The sequence below is a fragment of the Pararge aegeria genome, chromosome 6, assembly GCF_905163445.1.
Source record: "Pararge aegeria chromosome 6, ilParAegt1.1, whole genome shotgun sequence".
Classification (NCBI taxonomy): Eukaryota; Metazoa; Arthropoda; class Insecta; order Lepidoptera; family Nymphalidae; genus Pararge; species Pararge aegeria.
In genome coordinates, this window is record NC_053185.1 from 18,563,687 (window position 1) to 18,585,645 (window position 21,959).

The window sequence follows — 21,959 nt, forward strand, 5'->3', positions numbered from 1 at the left end:
AATATAAAAAGAACAAAGACATACTTTTTTTTGTAAAAACAACTGCATGTCATAAAATTATACAGTAAAATCCAAACATAACAAAAAAAAAACCTTTTGCTCTTATTACGAAATATATTCGAATTTCAAACAAACAAAATATAATCAATATTTTTTTGATGTTTGCATTGTTGTCCCAAGCTGATGGAATGGACACTCCCGAAAACGTAGCATTGGTAGACCATTTATAGGCGGAAATACTATTTAAAATAAGGGAGGGAGCCACTGGATACAATAAGCACAAAACAGTGGATAGCTGCAATATCTCCTTCATAATAAGTAATTTATATCCAGAAATAAATCACCGTCAGAATTCAACAAGCACAATTTTTTTGCCTTTTTTGGGGGTGTATTTTGTAGTAACAAACTAATCTCCAGTTTTTTGGTAATGCTTATATTATGGGTAATTTCAATTCCTATACTTATTTCCAACACAGATGCTAATTTACAATACATATCCCCATTTTCAAGGCATAAGTATTGGACATGAATTTGTACTTGTGTTCCAGTGAAAACAAATTGCACTATCAGTATTAAGTATTTTACGAAAAAGTTATCGATTTCTTTGATATAATATATTATTAGTGGGAAATGTAGAGAACAAGGTCCATACAAGTTTCACTAAGCAAACGATTTTATAGTTCTTTACAATACAATCATATTGTGTTGATGATATTTAGTAATGTATACAATATAAACAGGGTATGAAATTAATGTGTAGTTTCTAGTCTGAACCATTTTAAAATAAAGGGTTTTTAGTGTTCATGTTACTAAGAGTGGCCATACACAGGCCTCTTATGCATATTATATACTTAGAGCGACCTGTATACTGCTAAAACAGTTGACAATTCGACTGATAAGTAATAGTCTTGTGGTTAAAACTCTAATACTGTAGGTTTATGTAAAATAAATATAAATTTGCTTTAGCGGCGAAGGGTAGGAATCATGCATGACTGAGTGTTTTCCATAATGTTTTCAAAGCTGTGTAAAGACTACCAAGCCGCAATTGGCCAGCGTGTCGGACTACAGCATAAACCCAATGCATTTTCGGAGAAGACCTGTCGGCCTGTAAAATAGTGATAATGACGGTAACTGGGACGGAGGGGATAACTGAACAAGACCAATCGACAGCTTTAAAAATCATACTGTCTTAAAACAGTTTAAGCGCACGACGAAATTTCACTTAGCTTACGAGACGAGAATCCGGTCTCGTTCAATTTTAGAGCATTGTAATATGCTATCCAGTTACAGCTTAACATGGTCGCGACAACTTCAAGCGGCCCATATATGGCCGCCCTTACAGACAGTTTTGTAAAACTAAATGTTGATATGTAGTTTGTTTTGTTCGATGTGCATTGAAGAAGAGACTTCACCCTATTTTATTTTTTAATTTATTCATTCAAGAGAAGAGAAGGTCATGATTGAACCTTGTACAGAATTTAATGTTTTGAGCGTAACTCAATGATTCTTTTTTGGAAATAATTATTGCAGCCAACATAAAGCTTATTAACTATTTACTTCTATATATGAGAAGACAAACTGTGAATCATTTTTATAAAATTATATTTGCTTTACTATCTAAACTCTAAAAAACGGGACTATATTCTATAAAAAAGTTAATGTAAAATGAAAATAAAAGTTATAACTGCTATAATTTATATATTTCAATTATTTAGAATATTTTCAAAAACAATTTTACCAAACTAGTGCCATCATGAAGCAAATTTTAAGAGTGTAAATGCCCTAATTACTTATTGTATGGAAGAGCGAACTTACTTTACATATCCATCTAAACAAGGTCATTCGGAAAGGGGTTACAAAATAATATACCACGTAAAACGATAAGTATCACAAAGGGTGCCAAACGTTCTGCCCGTATGATAAAACAGTGAGCGAACTCAAAACTAGGCTTCGAAACTGTATGTCATTTTCAACATCGACGTTCACATTCTAAAATAACTTTCACTATAACATTTATCTTCTGCTTTCTATGTCACTTCTGCTACACATTTTTTTAACGTGCACCATATATCTTGACGCAAATTTCGATACAACAATAAACTTAAATTCCTACACATTAGGTTTCTGTATATCGATTTTATAGCAGGAATACAAAAATTATGTGCTTACTAAAATATATGAGTGTGGCTGTACATCGTTGTAACTTTAGCCATTTGTACATTAGAATTAAAAATTTATTGGCATTCACAAAATTTCGTATAGTAAAATATAAATTTTCTATTAAGTACTATAATAGATAAAAATTTCGATATGGAATTATAACTACAATGAGTGCTATGATTATTATTGCTTATAAAAAAGTATCAGAGCCTACTGGGGCGCTATCTGACAGTAGTCGTATAGGTCTGTGTGCGTAATATATGACTATCTGTGTGTGTGTGTGTGTTCAGTTGCTGGCACCTTTTCTTTATACTGAACATACATTGATCGTTTGTTTGTGTTATGCCTTCATAATATCTGTAACTAGTTAAAGGCGGATTGATAGGCATATTTCTTGCATGACGAAAATGTAAGCGTATTTCTCTGTTGTGTAACCTGTGTATGTCTACTGAGACATTAAGGGCGGGCGATATAATGCCATCTCTATCGCGCAATATACGAGTTAACACGACGTCGACCGCCTTTTATAAATCAATGCTTTAAGGGCTGGCTATATTTCTATCTGTGTGTATAAGGCGGCGGATTATGTGTGGTACAATCTTTAATAAATTTAGGTTAGGTTATGCGTGCGAAGGTCTCCGTTTTTATGTATCTGTGTAAGTGATTTTCTGCGTCTCTGTTTCTATCTATGTATATCAATTGACGGCGGATTGTTGTGGGCTGGGTACACACTACTCGCGGGTAGTGATCGTGTATGTCTGTGTGTGTGATGTTTGTATATCTATATGTGGCTATATATGTGTATCAGTTGACGGCGGATTGTTGGGGTCGGGGCACACTACTCCATGGTAGTATGTGTGATGTCTGTATGTGTGTCTGTCTGCCTGCGTGCCTAGTTGGCGGCGAGTGCGGGCGCCGGTGCGGGCGGAGGCTTGTCGTGTCTCTTGCGGCGCCTCGCGGCTGCTCGCTTGTCGGCTTGCACCTCGAACGGGGAGTCCACTGCGGTCACGTCGCTTTCCGTCGTTTGCGGCTGCTGTTGTTGCTGCTGTATGCATTGAAAAACAAAGATAGTAATTATGAAAAGTAAGCTTAATTTGCTATACTCCGCGATAAGCAGGAGAATCCGTATGGTGTATTTTGTAATTTCTTCAATCCTTATACTTCACACCAAACAGGACTTCAGCAATGTACCCTCTACGCACGTTTCGCTCCGAAACCGGAGCATCCTCGGGAGATGTTGACTTTACAATGAATAACTGTATACATTGTAAAGTAATGACAGACTCTCCTACTTTTCGCGGAGTATAGCAAATTAAGTTTAATTTTCATCATATAGCATGGATTTCCACATATATACTAACGCGTGCTTCTATCCAAAAGTTAGTAATACTAACTAATACTAACAAGTTACTTAATAATTAGTTAGTTAATTCCTGTAAACTAGTCGTAAGTTGGAAATAAATAAATAAAATAACTGTGGGAAACGAAACGTAATGAAGGGTGAAGTGAAAGGGATGGATGTATGAGCGCACATAACTGTCTATGAATGTAATTTTAAACCAGTTATCCCGAATGTAGCTGTTTTGTAGATTATGATTAAATGCCGTGCCGTTAATTACGTTTGATATATTTTATCCGTTAAGTCCGTACGTTTTTGGCCGTGTCGTAATAAAATAAAAATATAAATAAATATACTACGACACACGTCACCATCTAGCCGCATAGTAAGCGTAGCTTGTGTTATGGGCACTACGGTGACTGATGAATAATATACACACCAAGACAATGAAAAACATTAATGTTCATCACAGAAAAAAAATCTAGTTGTGGGAATCGAACACACGGCCTTAGTCTCAGAAGGCAGGGTCGCTGCCCACTGCGCCAATCGGCCGTCGAATAATGACAGTAAATCTGTTTATTGCCTATAGTTATTTATGCAACTGTTGCGTAATCAGGGTAATTTTAAAGTGTTGAAATTGATATAAATTCTAGGTATATTAAATATACGTAATTAGACATTTCAACTATCGAGCTCTCTGTTCTTTTTAACTAAATGATAACACTCGTGTTAAAATTACCCCAATAGCTGTCTTGTTGCATAAGTAATAAGATTCAAAAAAATCATAATTCAAAATTCATTTATTTCAAGTAGGCCTAATATAAGCACTTTTGAAACGTCGTCTGTCTGTAGTCTGTCTTGTAGTTCTACCACCGGTTCGGAAGGCAGATTCTACCGAGAAGAAGCCGGCAAGAAACTGAGCAGTTGCTCTTTTCCAACATCAACAATTTACATTTTGCATTTTAACATTCATTTTTCTATTTTGTGAGAGCTGAAAGCGGAGCCGGATGCTTCCAAGCAACCTTGTCATTAAGAAATTCATCAATTGTTATATGAAGTATAATATACTAGCGGACCCCAGCGCCATCTGTCGGGCTGATTTGTGAATCTAAACCATCCAGGGTGCCACCCAAACGCATACCGAAAAATTCATTCAAATCGGTCCGGCCGTTTAGGAGGAGTTCAGTGACATACACACGCACACAAGAAATATATATATAAAGATATAAGATCAAGTTAAATAAAGAGTCTGTTACTGTGTGAGGCGTCGAGCGGTGGTCTGTGGAGCCCTGGCCGGTGCGCGCGGACTGGCGGACGGGGCGCGCGGGCGGCGCTCGGGCTCCCGTCACGGCGGGCTCGGGCCGCAGTACGTTCCCCACGGCCTTGGTGCGGCCCTCGCGGAACACCTATATTGTACTAGAGTGTTAATCAGCTTTGCATAGTGATAGAAAGAAGTTAACCATATTATTTAGTAGACACTGAGTGCATGCAATTAATGCCACCAAAATAGCAGTTCTTGGCCGGTCCGGGATGTCGAGAGAGGTCGCCTGAAAATCAAAGCTGTAGCAGTGATCATAAAACCACTGCTACAGCATAACGCTGAGGCGATACTCTGTTTGGGAGAAACAACACCACAGATATGTCACTGCCAAAATTATATTTGTTTGTTTTTAGCTTAGTTAAGTTTATTTTGTTATCTAATTATCAGTGGGTATAATTCCATGGTGCAAGGTATTTAGATTGTAATTAAGTTTATGGTAACGAAACAAATATATAAAGCTGAAGAGTTCCTGCTGTCTTTGGCTTTGAGTGGTGCGAAATATGGACTTACCATACGCTGTCCTCGCTTGAGGTATTCGGGGTGCTTGATGAAGCGGAACCTCACAAGCGCCTTGTCGCCCGTGCGCAGGCACTCTCGGGACATCGTGAGGATCGAAGCCGTCTGCCGGATGCTGCCGCAGTGCACTGGACACAGATAACGAGCATTCACTGATTGGGCGAGAAGCGCAAAGAAATCTAAGCTGTATGCCGTGTGGTGACGGCAGGTCAGGATACAATTGTCACCAACCCTTCTCTTCTCGCGGTCGTACGTGGCGACTAAGAGAATAAAACTGAGAACGGCCAGCAACGTCCTCTATGCTACTACTACTATCTACAGCGATTAGCAATTTGATTGTGGGCAAAACCTCCCGTTGGGAAGGCCTTTAGCCCAGCAGTGGACTGTTATGAGGCGGATAAACAAATTCCTTAATAACGCATCGGTGCCTCCTCTGCCGCTGGAGATGTTGATGGGAGGCGGTTATCACTTAACATTAGATGTCCCACTTGCTCGTTTGCCCGCTATTAGTATTTATATATTTTTATATATGTATATATATTTATATATATGTACTTTTAATATATATATAATAGGCTGTTGAGATTAAGAGAGTGTACCTATGTTTGCGCACGCAATTGAAGAAGTTCGAAGGAGGTTCGAAATCGGTCAGGGAAAACTGGTTGTATTATATATTTGTATGTATGTACGTATTATACAAGGTTAAATAAAAAATACCAGACAGCTCTTGGCCTGTAGTTGTTTACATGAAAAATAATAACATTTGTAATACTTATTTGTAACTCCATAGTTGGCGAAATACTAAATATTCAATACTCTACTTGTTCCTACTCTGTAATGTTACATCGGCAAAAGCACGCGTGCGGTCAATGACCTGACTGTTTCACAGTGTAATGACACTGTTTACAGAAACACCATGATTTATTATTTTTTTATATGAAATAAATTAATACTAAACTTTGAAAAGTCGTAGATCAAAAGTTGTTAGTTTTAATGATAGGAACTACAAGGCCGGGAGCTTTCTGGTATTTTTATTTAACCCAGTATATATATAGAAACATTCAACAAAAATCAAAATTAATATTATTTTCTCTGATTATTAATTTAGTCTTCTAAATTAAATGTGTTTTCTTTCTTTTCTTTTATATCAATCAATCAATTAGTTTTTCTATTCCTTTTTGTTTTGTTTTTTTTTATTTAAAGATGTCATAGTAAGTGTTACTTGTATCTACATCGTATCGCCCTACTGCTCCTTACAATATTATGTGGATAGTGTTGTGGATTACATATTAACCCCTTTTTTTGTTTAGATTTAAGAGCTATAAAGTGTTGTAATATGTAATTGTTTTCTGTCCCAAATAAATAAAAATAAAATAAAATAACATCGATACGTTTATTGAATTTTTGCATTTGCAGAGTCACTGTAAAAAATATTATTTTATAAAAAAATTAAATTAATTTTATTTTCAATCTTATTTCTGAGTATCACCTGAAGTACGCATAACAACTGATAGCGGTGCGTTGTACAGTACAGCTTTTGGTAGAACAGAAATGCCTGAAATGCACACATAGCCACAAATGCACACATAGCCACAACGATCGGCCAATCAGCGCAGTTTGCAGCAACCCTGCTTTCTGAGCGCAAGGCCGTGGGAATCGATCCCACAACTGGAAAATGTTTGTGTGATGAGCATGAATGTTTTACATTGTCTGGGTGTTTATATGTATATTCTAAGTATTTATGTATATTATTCATAAAAATATTCATCAGTCGTGTTAGTTCCCATAACACAAGCTACGCTTACTTTGGGGCTAGATGGCGGTGTGTGTATTGTCGTAGTATATATATATAAAACCATTTTGGTTGCATAATATAACTCATTTCGTGATAACATACCCATAGCCTGGTATCTCGAGGAGATGGTGGTGGGGTGGTGCAGCACCAGAATCTCGCCCTCGAACTGCCAGCAAGCCTGTGGGTTCAGTGCCGGAGACACCATCACCATTCCCTTGCGGATTTGGGAACGCTTAATCTGTTGCGAACAAATGATTTATTTTCATTTCATTTATTCAGAATATTGGTAAGGGTCTGTACCCTTGACACAATAAACATGGTGCCACGATAACTGTTGCAGTAGTATAAACTGTGTCGCAACAATTAACGCAAGATACAAGAAAAAAAAACAATAAAAACATGCAGCGACTTGTTTAGTGCGTGCGTGTGTATGTGTGTGTGTGTGTGTGTGTGTAAGCGTGTGTGAGTGTGGGTTTGTGTTATGTGAATGTCTATAGTTTGGGCTTATTTTAAAGAATCTGTTGAAGTAGGAAGAATCATTTTATTATCTTTTCTACATCACTGTAGGATAGATTCCTAAGCCAATGTATAATTTATCATCAACATCTGTGAATGATAGCGAGTAATAATTGCGAGCGTACCTTTCATCACCATGATATCAAACCATTGCCGGCCCACTACTGGGCACGGGTCTTTGCCACAATGAGAAGGGGTTAAGGCCGTAGTCCACCGCGCTGGACCGGATTGGTACTAATCCTTTAGTACGAGATTATTGAAGTAGTAGCGTGACAGAGCTCGTCCGGGGAAGTTCTACTGCCATACTTATTTTAACTGTCTGTCGACGCAGTGGACATCGACTCTGCTTTCTGAACCCAAGGCAAGGTAAAAGGTTTGTGTGATGAACATTAAAATTTCAGTGTCTGGGTGTTTATCTGTGTATTATAAGTTTTCATCTATATTACTTATTCATAAAAATATTCATCAACTATCTTAGTAACCATAACATAAGCTACGCTTACTTTGGGGCTAGATAGCGATGTGTGTATTTTCGTAGTATATTTATTTATTTTCGCCGAAAAGCAGCTTTATTGTCATGCTGTGTTCCGGTCTAAAGAACTAGATACAATGTTGGTCGTTGGGAACCTAACCTAAACTAAACAGGTACAAAACAATGATCCTTACTGTAAATAAACTCTGCCAACCCCGATTTCAAACCCCTTCGACCTTTAATAAACTAAAAGAACCGTTATTTAATTTTATTTACTTTCATATATGAAATTACACAAGACAGACATGACATTCCACCGTTCGTGATTTTATTTCCATTTAATTATATAATTTATAGATTTTTGCTATAAAAAAGTAAAATTAAGCATGAACGCGTTATAAATAGGTCTATTTCTATATAAAAAAAAAAGTTTTAAGTTAATTGAAACCCGTGTAGAGACAAAATATTTAAAGTAATCTTCCATTTGAATGCATTAGTACTCTTATATCTAAACTCACATACTATAAATTGTCTTATATCTGGAGTCACAATTTCGTCGACCCCTCATAACGCATCCGTGGCGTAATAGGGGCGCCCTTGGACAATATGATATATGAGACGCGTTCAAATCCCGCCATAATGTCGGTCGGTAAAATAATCATAGAGGCAGATATCGGTGTTTTTTACGATTTTTTGTTTTAATTACAAAAAAAAAAAAATGGGCGTTTAACGCCCCTAAGATATACCTTTTTTTTCAATTTTCTACAGCTTCAAAACTTGTCAGGATTTATTTCCATTTCTACTAGATACCACTCCATTAAAACACACATTTTTTTCAATTCAAAAGAATTAAAAAATATATATATTCTTAATAGATTTTGGGCAACGGTGTCTCGGGCTTGTGGCACTTTGAAAAATTGTGAGGAGATCACCTAGCTCATGCATATTCACACTTTTATTTTTCTTAATTGTTTGTCAAAGTTTATTATTTACTATGGTTTTATTACTTTCATAATGAGGATGTTGAAACAGGAGAATATAATGTTTTACTTCTATGCGCCTATCTGCCTAACTAACAAGTAAGTATCTATATTAACTAGCTAGGTAAGGTCGCGGGTGCCGTGACAGATTTCTTGATTGGTAAGCGCGCCGTTAGCTTAATAGGCTTGAGAAAATACACACTGATTTCAATGATGAACTAGCCCAATGATGATGATGATGGAACAAGAAAATCAAACTATCAATGAAGTTCTTCAAGCTTATTGAAATATTTGTATTATTACCGAGTATTTATTATTATATTATTCATAATTTATTATAATTATTCTCTCTGATTACTAATTTAGTCTCCTAACTTAAATGTGTTTTTTTATTTAATATTTCTTTTATATCACTTAATCAGTTTTCTATTCCTTTTGTTTGTTTTTTCTTTCTCTTTTATTAGCACTAAGAGATTTAGCATTAATTTGCTATGAGCACTAATTTTAATTTTTAATTAGGCCGATTGGCACTTTGGGCAGCAACCCTGCTTTCTGAGTTCAAGGCCGTGAGTTCTATTCCAACAACTGGAAAATGTTTGTGTGATGAACAGGAATTGTTTTCAGTGTCTGGGTGTTTATATGTATTTGATAAATTTGTATGTATATCATTAAAAAATATATATATTCATCAGTCATCTCAGTACCCATAACACCAGCTACGCTTACTTTGGGGCTAGATGACGATGTGTATATTGTCGTACAGTTAAGATTATTTTTGTAACTTGTATCTTCATTGTATCGCTCCTTACAATATTATGTGGATAGGTGTTGTGGATTACATATTATATTCTCTTTTTATTTAGATTTAAGAGCTATTTTTAACGAACTTACGAAAATAGGAGGTTCTCAATTCGTTTGTATATTTTTTCTATGTTTGTTAGCTCTGAACTCTGGCATTTATAAATCGATGTTTTTTTTTTTTTATAATATGTAATCGTTTTCTGTCTCAAATAAAAATAATCCAGTGCAATTTATTTACAGAAGTTACACACACGGTGTAACTTCTGAAAAGTAGCCTACGAGAGATTGAGGTGGATGTAGAGTATCAGAACTATTAGGATAAAAATGTAAGGTGTATTATTTAGTTTCCATGGTAACTAGAATAGGTAAAAATGTATAATGTTTTCGATCTCATTCTGTCCTATGTCATTTATGTGTTTGTTTCTTAATCTAGATAATATTCGGTTTCCTTGGTAACTTAAAATAGGAAACAAAATGTGTAATGTATTCAATCTCATTCCCTCGCCGGCTGAATCCTATACATTTGTGTTTTTGTCTCTATGGACTAATTTTTTCGTTTCATCGAGTTTGAAATCACAACGATTCTAGAGAAGTTTAACTTCAATAAAATAAAATGGAAAGTACCTTTTTGAGCGCGAAGCTTGCGGTCTGGCCCCCTCGCACCTCCGCCACGCTCATTCTCTTGCGGTGGATGCTCTTGACCGTGATGGGCGTAAAGCGGCCCAGCGGGTCTGGTCCCAGCAGCAGGGTGTCGTTGAGACGTATCACGCCGGCCAGGGTGGTGCCGGACACCACCGTCCCCACACCCTGGTCATTATTACACGTAAGACACGCAACTCTATTATATTGGTTATAACACTACTAGCTTCAACCCGCGGCTTCGCTAGAGTGCTAATTTCAAATCTGCCAGGAGGAATAAGACACTGATCATGAACTCGGAACAGTGCTTCAGAACGTCAGGTGTCTCCTTTATTCTGCGTCCCACCAACTAATTCTTTGCGAAAAATAAAGTCGTTTAGTTACTTTGTTAGGTCGAGAAAGAAGGAATGTTTTATGTTCCTGTAAACCACTCTTATGGAAATTAGATGTTTTTCCAGGACCATGGACAGGACAAAAGTCGCTTGTGTTACTCTCCGGCCTCTCAACTACTCAACTGTTTGTTTGTTTATCAATAAAGCAGTAACAGTGCAACGGATTGATGTGAATTTTTGCATAGAGATATTTTATGGGCTGGAGAGTGACATAGACTTATACTTTTAATCCCGGCAAATGTACAGGTCCCTGTGGGAAGATACGCTTACGATTCCGTTTTGTCCTTAAATAGATACAAAAAATAATATAAGCCGCGGTTCTGGTAAGCTCACAAATTCACGCAAAGTAACTATTACTCACTACTTTTCCAAAAAGCCTGACAATTATAAAAAAAAGCCTAAAATTAGTAAAAATGTCTCTGGAATAAATTTTCCACAACGTTCGGAATCCTGCACCTAAACATAGCTTGTGCATTAAAACAGAACAGACAGTATAAGTCTCTCTGACGCTCAATCGATTCATATTAATATTATTTTCATGTCAGAAACATTTCTACTATCGGGAAATGAAACCAATATATGTATAGAGGATGAATGAATACACTTTTATTGTGCACCACCGAGAAAATTTACAAAGATACATATACAAAGAGATATACCAGGTCCGAACATAAAATAAGCAAACCATGGCTACTCGTTATAGGTATCTACCTAAATAAATAATAGCCCACTACCATCTTAGGCTGCATCATCACTTCCCACCAAGTGAGTAGTGAGATTGCAGTCATGAGGTAACTTGTAGTGGATTAAAAAAAAAACATCGTTATGTGCGGCATGCATAGGAAAGTAATTGGTTTTTCAATATTAATAGTTTAAGTTATTGTTACGCTTTATTTTATGGAATTACCGCTGCGACGATAGGACCGAGTGCGAGAACGTTGATCGCAAGTTCCTCGGACTAATCTTTTGTAACCGTTAATTTCTATATCGTTAAGTAAAACAAAAAAAAAAAAAAAAAATGTTCATCTATTTGGTTCATGTATGACACATTAAAATATCCGCACTGAAAAAAAATATCCTGTATAGTTAAAAGTTGCATCAGTTTTTTCTAGAAAAGAGAATAAACGAGGAAGAGTTTGTATTTTATTGCCGTGATATTTGGCATAGTGTGGACAAGTTAGCCCTTGACTGCAATCCAACGTGGTGGTAAGTGATGGTGCAGACTAAGGTGGTCCATCCGCAAGTAATACTCACGGGAACGGAGTAGGTGTCATCGATCTGGAACTCGGCGGGCTTGTCGTCCGTCGAGGGCATCCTCGTCTTGAGCAGGTTGAGGAACATCGTCAGCAGCTCCAGATTGTCGCCCGTCACGTTCGACACTTGGAATATCGGGCATAGCCTGGAAAAACCACGGCAAGTCAAGCACCAAGCAATTCAGTATTACAAAAAAAACGAAATATGGTGTGGAGTTCCTTTTCGATACTTTCGAACTCCACACCATATTATGAAGATTGCTATAACTGACATATTTAATGTATTCTTTGTTTTATTTCTTATTTCTCATCCATTCCATAAAAATGTGCCAGAGCGAAGCGTGCCATGGTACAACTAGTGTTATATAATTTTTTAAATTAACCTAAATATTGATTTAAATCATAATAACATTGATTCAGAAGATGCTCTTTCAATTTATTTTTAAATATTTTAAAATTATTTGTCTTAATGATATATAGGTCATGGTAACTCAAATAAGTCCTTAAAGTAACTTGGCTTGCTCACATTCAAGACCCTAGAAACGCCACTGATAACACCCAGTAATTTTTACTCATCTTACCTCTGAGAAACGAAGTTGGTAGCGCTAACAATGACGTCATCCTTGGTCTTCACCATCACTGGCACCTTGCGGCAGCCGGAAGACTTCAGGATCCTTATTAGCAGCTTCAAATTATCCTGTAAGTGAACATAGAATATAATATTCTGTACTTTTCCATACAAAGTTGATTGTGTAAACCCAATTTCTATGCTATAAATAGCGCCAGTTTTTTTACCATTTATAGGGTTCCATACCCAAAGGGTAAAACTGGGTTAATTACTAAATTTCCGCTCTCCGTCCGTCCGTCTGTCTGTCTGTCGTCTGTCACCAGGCTGTATCTCATGAATTGTTATACAGTTGAAATTATCACAGATGTATTTATTTTACCAATATAAAAAAAAAACATTTTAAGGGGCTCACAACACACAGACATAATTTTTGCTGTTTTTATAGATAATGGAAACCCTCGTGCCAGAGTCCAACTAGTACTTGGCAGTTATATTTAACACATACCCATACTAATCGGTTTGTATGCGACATCGTACCGGAGCGCTCAATCGCTTGTCTTTATCGGTAGAGTGGTAACTAGCCACGGCCGAAGCCTCCCCCAGACCAGACCATAGAAAATTCAGAAATAATTAAATTTCCCGATTGTCTCCGCCGGGGATCGAACCCGGGTCCTGGCACCTATAAGTACCAATGACATTAGTTTATTGGAAACATTGCGATAAATCTAATGACCAGTGATAACCATATTCTAATTATAGTAACGATTGAGTCACTTATAAGTATTCTGATATAAAACTAATTAAACACATTATTTTAAAATTTTATCTTGACACTAAAGTAAAGTAAATTAATTACCTGTTAATTCAAACCCGGTTGATGACCGGTTATTGAATTTGTTTTAAGATAATAGTTGTTTTGGTGAAGAAATCGTAATAACGTAAAAAAATGGGGAATCTGAATTTCGAAAAACCCTACAGTCATTATATCAAATAATAACCGGGCCACAGGGCATGAGTCTCCTCCAATGAGAAAGGTTAGGGCCCACCACGTTGGCCCAGTGCGGATTGGTGGATTTCACACGCCTTTGAGAACATTATGGAGTACTTAGGCATGTAGATATTCTCACCATTTTTTGCACCTCCATCGTCAAAGTAAGTGATATTTAATTAAAATAAAAAATAGAGTGCATACTGGGATTCGAACTCGGCCCCGCGAATGCGAAGCCGAATTTCTAACCACTGGGCTATCACAGTTTCTATATTTTAAAGTAAAGGTATGTTAGAGGTCAATTACCTGTAGCACATTGGGCGGGCACATGTCGATTTTAGTGACGACCACGAACACGGGCACGGCTAGCGCCAGCGCCAGTCCCAAGTGCTCCTTGGTCATGCCAACTATACCAGCGTTGGCGCCAATCTACGGACAATATAATCTTTTTACTAATGCACAAGTACGTTTACAATTAGCAAGCACAATTGTTTTAACTATTAACATGCACAAGTATGTTTACAATTAGCATGCATAAGTGTATTAACTATTAACATGCACAAGTGTATTAACTATTGACATTCACAAGTATGTTTACCATTAGCATGCATAAGTGTATTAACCATTAACATGCACAAGTATGTTTACCATTACCATACACAAGTGTATTAACTATTAACATGCACAAGTGTAATAACTATTGACATTCACAAGTATGTTTACCATTAGCATGCATAAGTGTATTAACCATTAACATGCACAAGTATGTTTACCATTACCATACACAAGTGTTTTAACTATTAACATGCACAAGTATGTTTACAATTAGCATGCATAAGTGTATTAACTATTAACATGCACAAGTGTATTAACTATTGACATTCACAAGTATGTTTACCATTAGCATGCATAAGTGTATTAACCATTAACATGCACAAATATGTTTACCATTACCATGCACAAGTGTATTAACTATTAACATACACAAATGTGTTTACCATTACCATGCACAAGTGTAATAAGCATTAACATGCACAAATATGTTTACCATTACCATGCACAAGTGTATTAACTATTAACATGCACAAATATGTTTACCATTACCATGCACAAGTGTATTAACTATTAACATGCACAAATATGTTTACCATTACCATGCACAAGTGTATTAACTATTAACATACACAAATATGGTTACCATTAGCATGCACAAGTGTATTAACTACTAACATGCACAAATATGGTTACCATTACCATGCACAAGTGTATTAACTACGGACATGCACGAATATGGTTACCACTAACATGCACAAGTGTATTAACCCTTAATATTCACAAGTATATTTACCATTAGCATGCCGAAGTCTGGCGCGTGCCCCGTCATGCCAAACACGGTGGTCTTGAGGTACCGCTCGTGTCCCGCCAGGTCGATGAACGTAATCACTTTCGACGACTTCTCACAGATCTTTACCCAGTCCAGCGCTCCATGCTCCGGCTTGTTTACCACGTTTCCTATAATCGTATTGTCGTAGAATATTTACAAAGATATAAATAATAAATACACATACTACGACAATCACACGTCGGCATCTAGCCCCAAATTAAGCGTAGCTTGTGTTATAGGTACAAAGCTGACTGATCAATATTTTTATGATTACAGATAAACACCATGAAATCATACATGTTCATCGCACTAACATTTTCCAGGTGTAGGAATCGAACTCACGGCCTTGGACTCAGAAAGCAGGGTTACTGCCCACTGCGCTTATCGACCGTAAATGAAGGTACGTTGATATTGGGCAGAGGGAAGCAAGTCAGGCAGCTTGCAGATGTCGGATGATAAATTATCACATTATCATGATGATGCTGGACGTACTTTTGAGCGACACACGAGTGTACACGCCAACCCTCACTCTTTTTTTTTTTTTTAATGAAGCCAATCCATTCGATGATCCATCGTACCAAGGACCGTAATTGAAAATATTAACGCTAAAAAAGTGTCCTGGGTTTATAGCCCCTGCAGAATTAAAAATAAATTAAAATTTCTAGTAATCGATATAGATGAATATTTTAAAAGTATTTGTTTGCAGGACGCAAACAAATACCTTAAACTAATCCTACCAACAAATAAACCAGCGCCACCTCCAGAATACTCATTAACTACAAGAAAAGTTACGAATGAGGTGCGTCGTATTTTAATTATGAAAATACGGCTTATCCTAGTTTTTAACTTGTTGTTTGTGTTCAGTTGAAATTCAAGTCGGCAATACAAGGTTATGTCGTGTTATTAGTGACATCTGCATATCGTCTGCGAAAGGTGCAGAAGTCATTTGTGGGATTGAGTATACGCTTTTATAATATGATTCCTAAGGTAATTTTGGACCTACCAATCCATAAGTTTAAAGAATGTGTTAAAACACATTTATTACAGCGAGGTTATTATTCAATTGATGAGTTTCTTAATGACAAGGTTGCTTGGAAGCATCCGGCTCCGCTTTCATCTCTCACAAGATAGAAAAATGAATGTTAAAATATAAAATGTAAATTTTTGATGTTGGAAAAGAGCAACTGCTGAGTTTCTTGCCGGCTTCTTCTCGGTAGAATCTATGATTCCACTGCATTTTGTTGTGAGAGTCACGAGCTTAGACAAACTACTTCAGCTCTATAAGTAGTAGGATCCTCACCCATGCTGTCGAAGCCCAGGATGTCGTTGCCCACGGAGCTGGTCCTCCCGCTCTCAGCCTCGTGCTTGTGACGGAACAGCCTCTGTCGCGCGTACCCTCGCCCGTTGTCGAGCTCGCCGTGGGTTAGCACGCCCAGCAGAGTGGACTTACCAGCGTCTACGTTTCCCACTACCGCCACTCTGCGAAAACACGAAAATTTATAGTCACTGTCAATCTACAATCGAAAGTCAAAGTCAAAAGTTCAAATTGGCCCTTAAATAAATAAATAATAAATAAATAAATATACTACGACAATACACACATCGCCATCTAAGTAAGCGTAGCTTGTGTTATGGGTACTAAGATAGCTGATGAATATTTTTTTTTTATGAATATAATACACATTAATACTTATAATATACACATAAACACCCAGACCAGAATCGAACCCACGACCTTGGACTCAGAAAGCAGGGTCGCTGCCCACTGCGCCACTCGGCCGTCCTTATAGATGGCACTTATGATGCGTACATTACATGAGAAATGCGTGATATCAGTCAACTACAGGAACCGTGTCAACTCTCAGACAAAGTCCAAGCCGTCCACAAAGCCGGCCAAGTTCATTTTGGCAGAGTTCAAATGCTTTTGAGGACTGATACCAAACTGTCTATTTAAGATAGTTTCGTTCACCGTTGTAGAAAGTAATATTGTGCGGACCAATTGCATCATTGGTTTTGTGGTTTGCATGTTTGAACTTATTTGGTTCTGGGAATAGATTTTTTCTGTTATCCCCATGCCGTAGGGCATGTTAAGCCGTCGGTTGCAGTTATCATCGCAAGCTTGAGATGACAACTTCAGCAAATAAAGATGTTCTATTCTATTCTCCTCTAAAGGCCTAATGGAGCAGTACCTCTCTCTAGAGGAGGTTTTTCGCTTAGCAATAATACCTTAGTAGGCCTGGTTTCATTTTTAATTTAATTTCTTTAATCTTTATTTATTAAATCAATACTTCTATTCTTCAATACCCAGGCAATATTATTGATAATACGCAGTTTATTAATATGTAGTGGAAAAAACAGCAAAATGTAGTGAAATGAAAGTTATTTTCGGGAACGAATTTGACAAGTTTAGCTTGTTTTTTTCCGCGCAATTGTGATGAAAAACGGCGTATGAAACGCGTAGGCACTGATTATTACACTCGGCTTTCCCATCGCGCTCGCTTACAGCTAGCGCGCTTAATATAAACTGCAAGTTAGCATACTAGTTACATAGCCTACTATTATTGATATATATTGGATTCCATCAATCTCACCTGATCTCCATGAAGTCGTTGTGGTCGAGCTCCGTGCGCAGCAGGTACTGGCCCGTGAGGCCGGTGCCGCAGTCCCAGCGGCGCAGCTCCACGCACGATATGCGCTCTCCGCTCACCAGCGATTGCAGCGTCGCCACTGACGCGCTGTACTCATCCTCCGTCAGGCCCCGGCCGTCTATTGACGAACGGACAAAATGTTTCTAAGTACAATATGATCTCCCATTCCTCGCACTCTTCCGGCGCTGAATGCACTGATGGCGGAGTCACCTCACTGTCAGCGGCACTGGGTATGCAGATGATATAAAAAGAAGAAAATCGCCAGTACGAGTTATAAATACTCAAGGGCAGGCTTTCCATAACTTTTACAATGCCTATCCTTAAGTTTTTTATAACTCTTACTGGAGATTTTCTTCGTTTTATATCATCTGCATACCCTGTGCATACCCTCTATGCACGCTACTGCTCACTGTGACATATTTGCGGATCCTTGAAACACCTTTCTTAACCATTGCCTACAGTAACTGTGAGAAATGTAATTGCACCATGTTTTTAACTTAACTTGATTGTGCAAGAACATAGCATAGTTACTAGAAGTTATAAATATTGTAAAGTTATTTGAATGATCTTGTTATATTTATGGCTTTTGTTTTATTTTTCTTTTTTCTTTTTTTTTGTTCTAGTTTCAATCTGTATAATTTAATCTACCATGTATTTAATTAGTGTAATTGGTGTTAGCCATACTGATTGAATTAAAATAAATAAATAAATTACGTGTTTACCCCACCCAGACGGGTGCAACGAAGTGCAATTTTAATTTTAACTAATAAAACTAATTGGCTGTAACAAATCCACTAGGTTTGTGGGACGTAGCTGACAGTGCGATATACTGAGGTTAGGATATGTGTAACATATTTATAACATCTACTCATTACCTGCCCAATAGGGGACGGGTCTCCTCAGACTGAGAGGTGTCTAGGTTTTTATCCACAAAGCTGGCCCAGTGATGATTGGTAGGCTTACAAGCCATTGAGAACTCTCAGGCATTCAGGTATCGTTAAAGCAAATGATATATAATAATTGCAATAATTAAATAAACGCACATAACTCCAAAAACAGTTCGTGCCGGCGGTCCAAATCGGCCGCCCCGTAAGAAGACGGAATCCCTAACCATTGGACTATCTTATTTTTCTTTCATTTCTCAAACTAACATAAAAAAAAAAGAAAAGTAGTTCGACGACTTTAATCTCGTGGTAAATGCAGACATGTCTTATAGTCTCAACATTCCACTGGTGCGAGGAAAATACCCATTCAGGCAATAGTGGGGGTCCCCACAACAATATGCAAAAAAGCTGCACCATTGTTCTATTTAGATACCCGCGTTGGGTTCCTGTATCCTTACTGTAGTATTGAGCTTCTAGGTTTCATAATTACCACACTCCACCTTAGTACCTAATTAGTTATCTCTATTGCGCTCAGGTCCCGAGCTTATCTAATGGAGATAATCAAATATATTGGAAAGAATTACAAACACTGCACTGATAAAAACTTTCACATAATACTTAGTTTCCTTATCTACTGAAGGGCAATTACTTTTTATTGCAAAATGTTATTACATACACTAGCTTTAGCCTTCTTATCTTATGTACACAAAAACGTTGTAGCATTATACAGCCTAAAAAACAGGCTATGTAACACACACATATCTTCTCCATGTCCTATATCATAGCTGACAAAACCATTATAGCATTATACAGCCTAAAAAACAGGCTATGTAATACACATACCTTCTCCATGCCCTATATTGTGGATAACAAAAACGTTGTAGCATTATACAGCCTAAAAAACAGGCTATGTAACACACACATATCTTCTCCATGTCCTATATCATAGCTGACAAAACCATTATAGCATTATACAGCCTAAAAAACAGGCTATGTAATACACATACCTTCTCCATGCCCTATATTGTGGATAACAAAAACGTTGTAGCATTATACAGCCTAAAAAACAGGCTATGTAACACACACTTACCTTCTCCATGTCCTATATCATAGATGACTTCTCCATTGCCTGTATCTAGCCTCTCAAGCAGGTGTTTGCGAAGCAGGTCATACTCATCTGCATTTGGGCTGACCAAGATCATCTAAAACATACAATTTTAACAGAGGATTAGAAACTCTTCTTTTTCTTCTTTTCCTGGACTTATCCCCATACTTATTTGGTCAGAAACCAAATATAAACTAAATTCAGGCTCAATATTCTCAACACTGACAATGGCAAAAAGTGACATATAAGTGGTGCAATTAAGTATGGCAGATATTAACTGGCAGGTATTTGGATTTATTATTTATGTACCATATACCTATTGTTATTGTGAACAAACATGTGATACATGAAGTGTATAAAGGAAAGCTTATCTCTATAAGAAATCTTTTCCAGCCTCCCCAGGATGTGAGCAAGACGATTTTAGTATCTATGCTGGTAAAAATGTCACATAGCACTTTTTTCTTTCTAAATGATTCGTAACTCAGACACCTATGTTGTACCACCTAAGCATCTTTAGTATTTTCTTCTATGCCTTTGGTTGCCTGGATGGGATTGCTATAAGGCCGCAAAATTATACCTTCAACCTTAATGTTTTATTAGATTTGCAGTTTGTGAATTATCTGTGTGTGGTGTACTATAAGTGCATTTGTTCATTCATTCACTTAGCCCATGTGTGTACCCTGTGTCCTATAAAATAATTATTTTATGATATCTACATTGTTAATCAAAATTTCATTAGAACTTAATCATTTATATATTTATGTAATGGTTATGACATATATCATGTTTCACAATAAAACATTATTACTTTGATTCAAGATAAATAGCTCCTGAACAGATAATGATGCAATATTGCAACATACATTGAATAGTAACAATAATAGGAAATAGATTTAACTAATTGATTTATAATGTTAAAAGTAAATTAAATCATTCATCAATTATGAAAACAGGATTGGGATTTTATTCAAATACGTTGTTCAGAAGCACAGAAATAACAGAACATGTGTGCTTAGAAAATTGATAGTTAAAGAAGTTTCTTAGTTTTGATTTATTATTTTTTTTAATATTTACAGTATTCAAAACCACTTTTTCAAATTCAAATTGCCTTATTGTGCGAATTTGGGTACTTTGTATTCATATGAATAGAGAAGAAACACTTTTTAGTTTAGTTAAATTCTGCCAAATAGCATGCAATATTGTAAAAAAAAATCTATACATTCAATCAAGATATAAAAATGTTATTATATTAAATTGAAAATACATGTGTGAAAATATGCTTTTATTATTAACCTTTATTTCATTCAGCAATAACTGAATGATCAACGCAATTCCTAACTTAGTTTTCTGGGGAGTAATATGATCTTCTTTTTCCAAAAGGTCATTCCCACATTTTTCCATAATTTAATATATGTAACAAAAAACAAGAAAGCCATACATTGTTTTATTACTAACGCTCTATGCCTAACCAATTTTGTCGGAAAATATGCGACACTTAAAGAGTGAATAAAAGGTTTAGGTCTATTATGATGAAATGATTCGCGCGAAAATGATGTAAACAATCAATACCTAACAAAAACATGTTTAAAAATTTTACCTTCCCCCTAATACTGGAGTAGTCAGTCTCACTGTCACAATCCTCGGGCTCCGGCTGAGGGCTTGCCGAAGTCGGAGAGTCCATATTCTGTTCCATTATCGTAAAGTTTTCAGATATCTTTCACAAACTAGATATTACACCATTATGTCATCACAACAATGTTGTTCTGATACACCTATGGCTTAGAGTTACGTTTGAATCGAATAATATTAAAATATAAATTTCTTTCTCTAATCCACAGTATAATAAAATCAAATTAAGATATACAAAATCGAGAATTGTAATTAAATAGTGGAAATCAGTCTTAAAATAAGAACACTCTTTTGACGATATTTTGAGTTGAAATTGCAATACACAATGAATTCATTCGCATTTAGCATACACAATTTACAATTCGAGTTATGAAAATAGATTCGGGCAAAATAAAACAGATGGAAGAGTTGCCATTTGCCAACATTTTGACAATGCATTGACATTCTTTGACAACTCAGCTTTTAACCAAAGATCATCACAAATAGTTAAAAAGTTTCACAACAAAGATATAGGACATTGCGTCCGTTTTGAAGCCTAAGAGAAAATGGAATAAATTAACACTCAAAAA

General features: G+C 36.6%; 1 protein-coding gene across 1 annotated transcript; it reads right to left on the reverse strand.

The window, feature by feature from the left end:
- Positions 1–48: 48 nt before the first annotated feature.
- On the reverse strand, positions 49–21,826 carry LOC120624205 (GTP-binding protein 1). Its single transcript, XM_039890608.1, has 13 exons — positions 21,359–21,826; positions 19,747–19,858; positions 17,716–17,890; positions 16,425–16,603; positions 15,089–15,252; positions 14,047–14,169; positions 12,766–12,881; positions 12,186–12,330; positions 10,525–10,707; positions 7,234–7,369; positions 5,331–5,464; positions 4,756–4,905; positions 49–3,205 (listed from the first exon to the last, which is right to left on the reverse strand). Exons 1-13 carry the CDS (start codon positions 21,452–21,454, stop codon positions 3,053–3,055), a joined length of 1,866 nt encoding a protein of 621 aa, XP_039746542.1. The 5' UTR covers positions 21,455–21,826; the 3' UTR covers positions 49–3,052.
- Positions 21,827–21,959: the final 133 nt, after the last annotated feature.

Excerpts from the sequence above, each read along its gene's own strand:
- LOC120624205 (XM_039890608.1), bottom strand. The coding sequence starts at position 21,454 with ATGGAACAGAATATGGACTCTCCGACTTCGGCAAGCCCTCAGCCGGAG. Across the intron at positions 17,891-19,746 it reads TGATATAGGACATGGAGAAG|ACGGCCGGGGCCTGACGGAG; the intron begins GTAAGTGTGTGT and ends GTTCGTCAATAG. Across the intron at positions 4,906-5,330 it reads TCAAGCGAGGACAGCGTATG|GTGTTCCGCGAGGGCCGCAC; the intron begins GTAAGTCCATAT and ends AGTACAATATAG.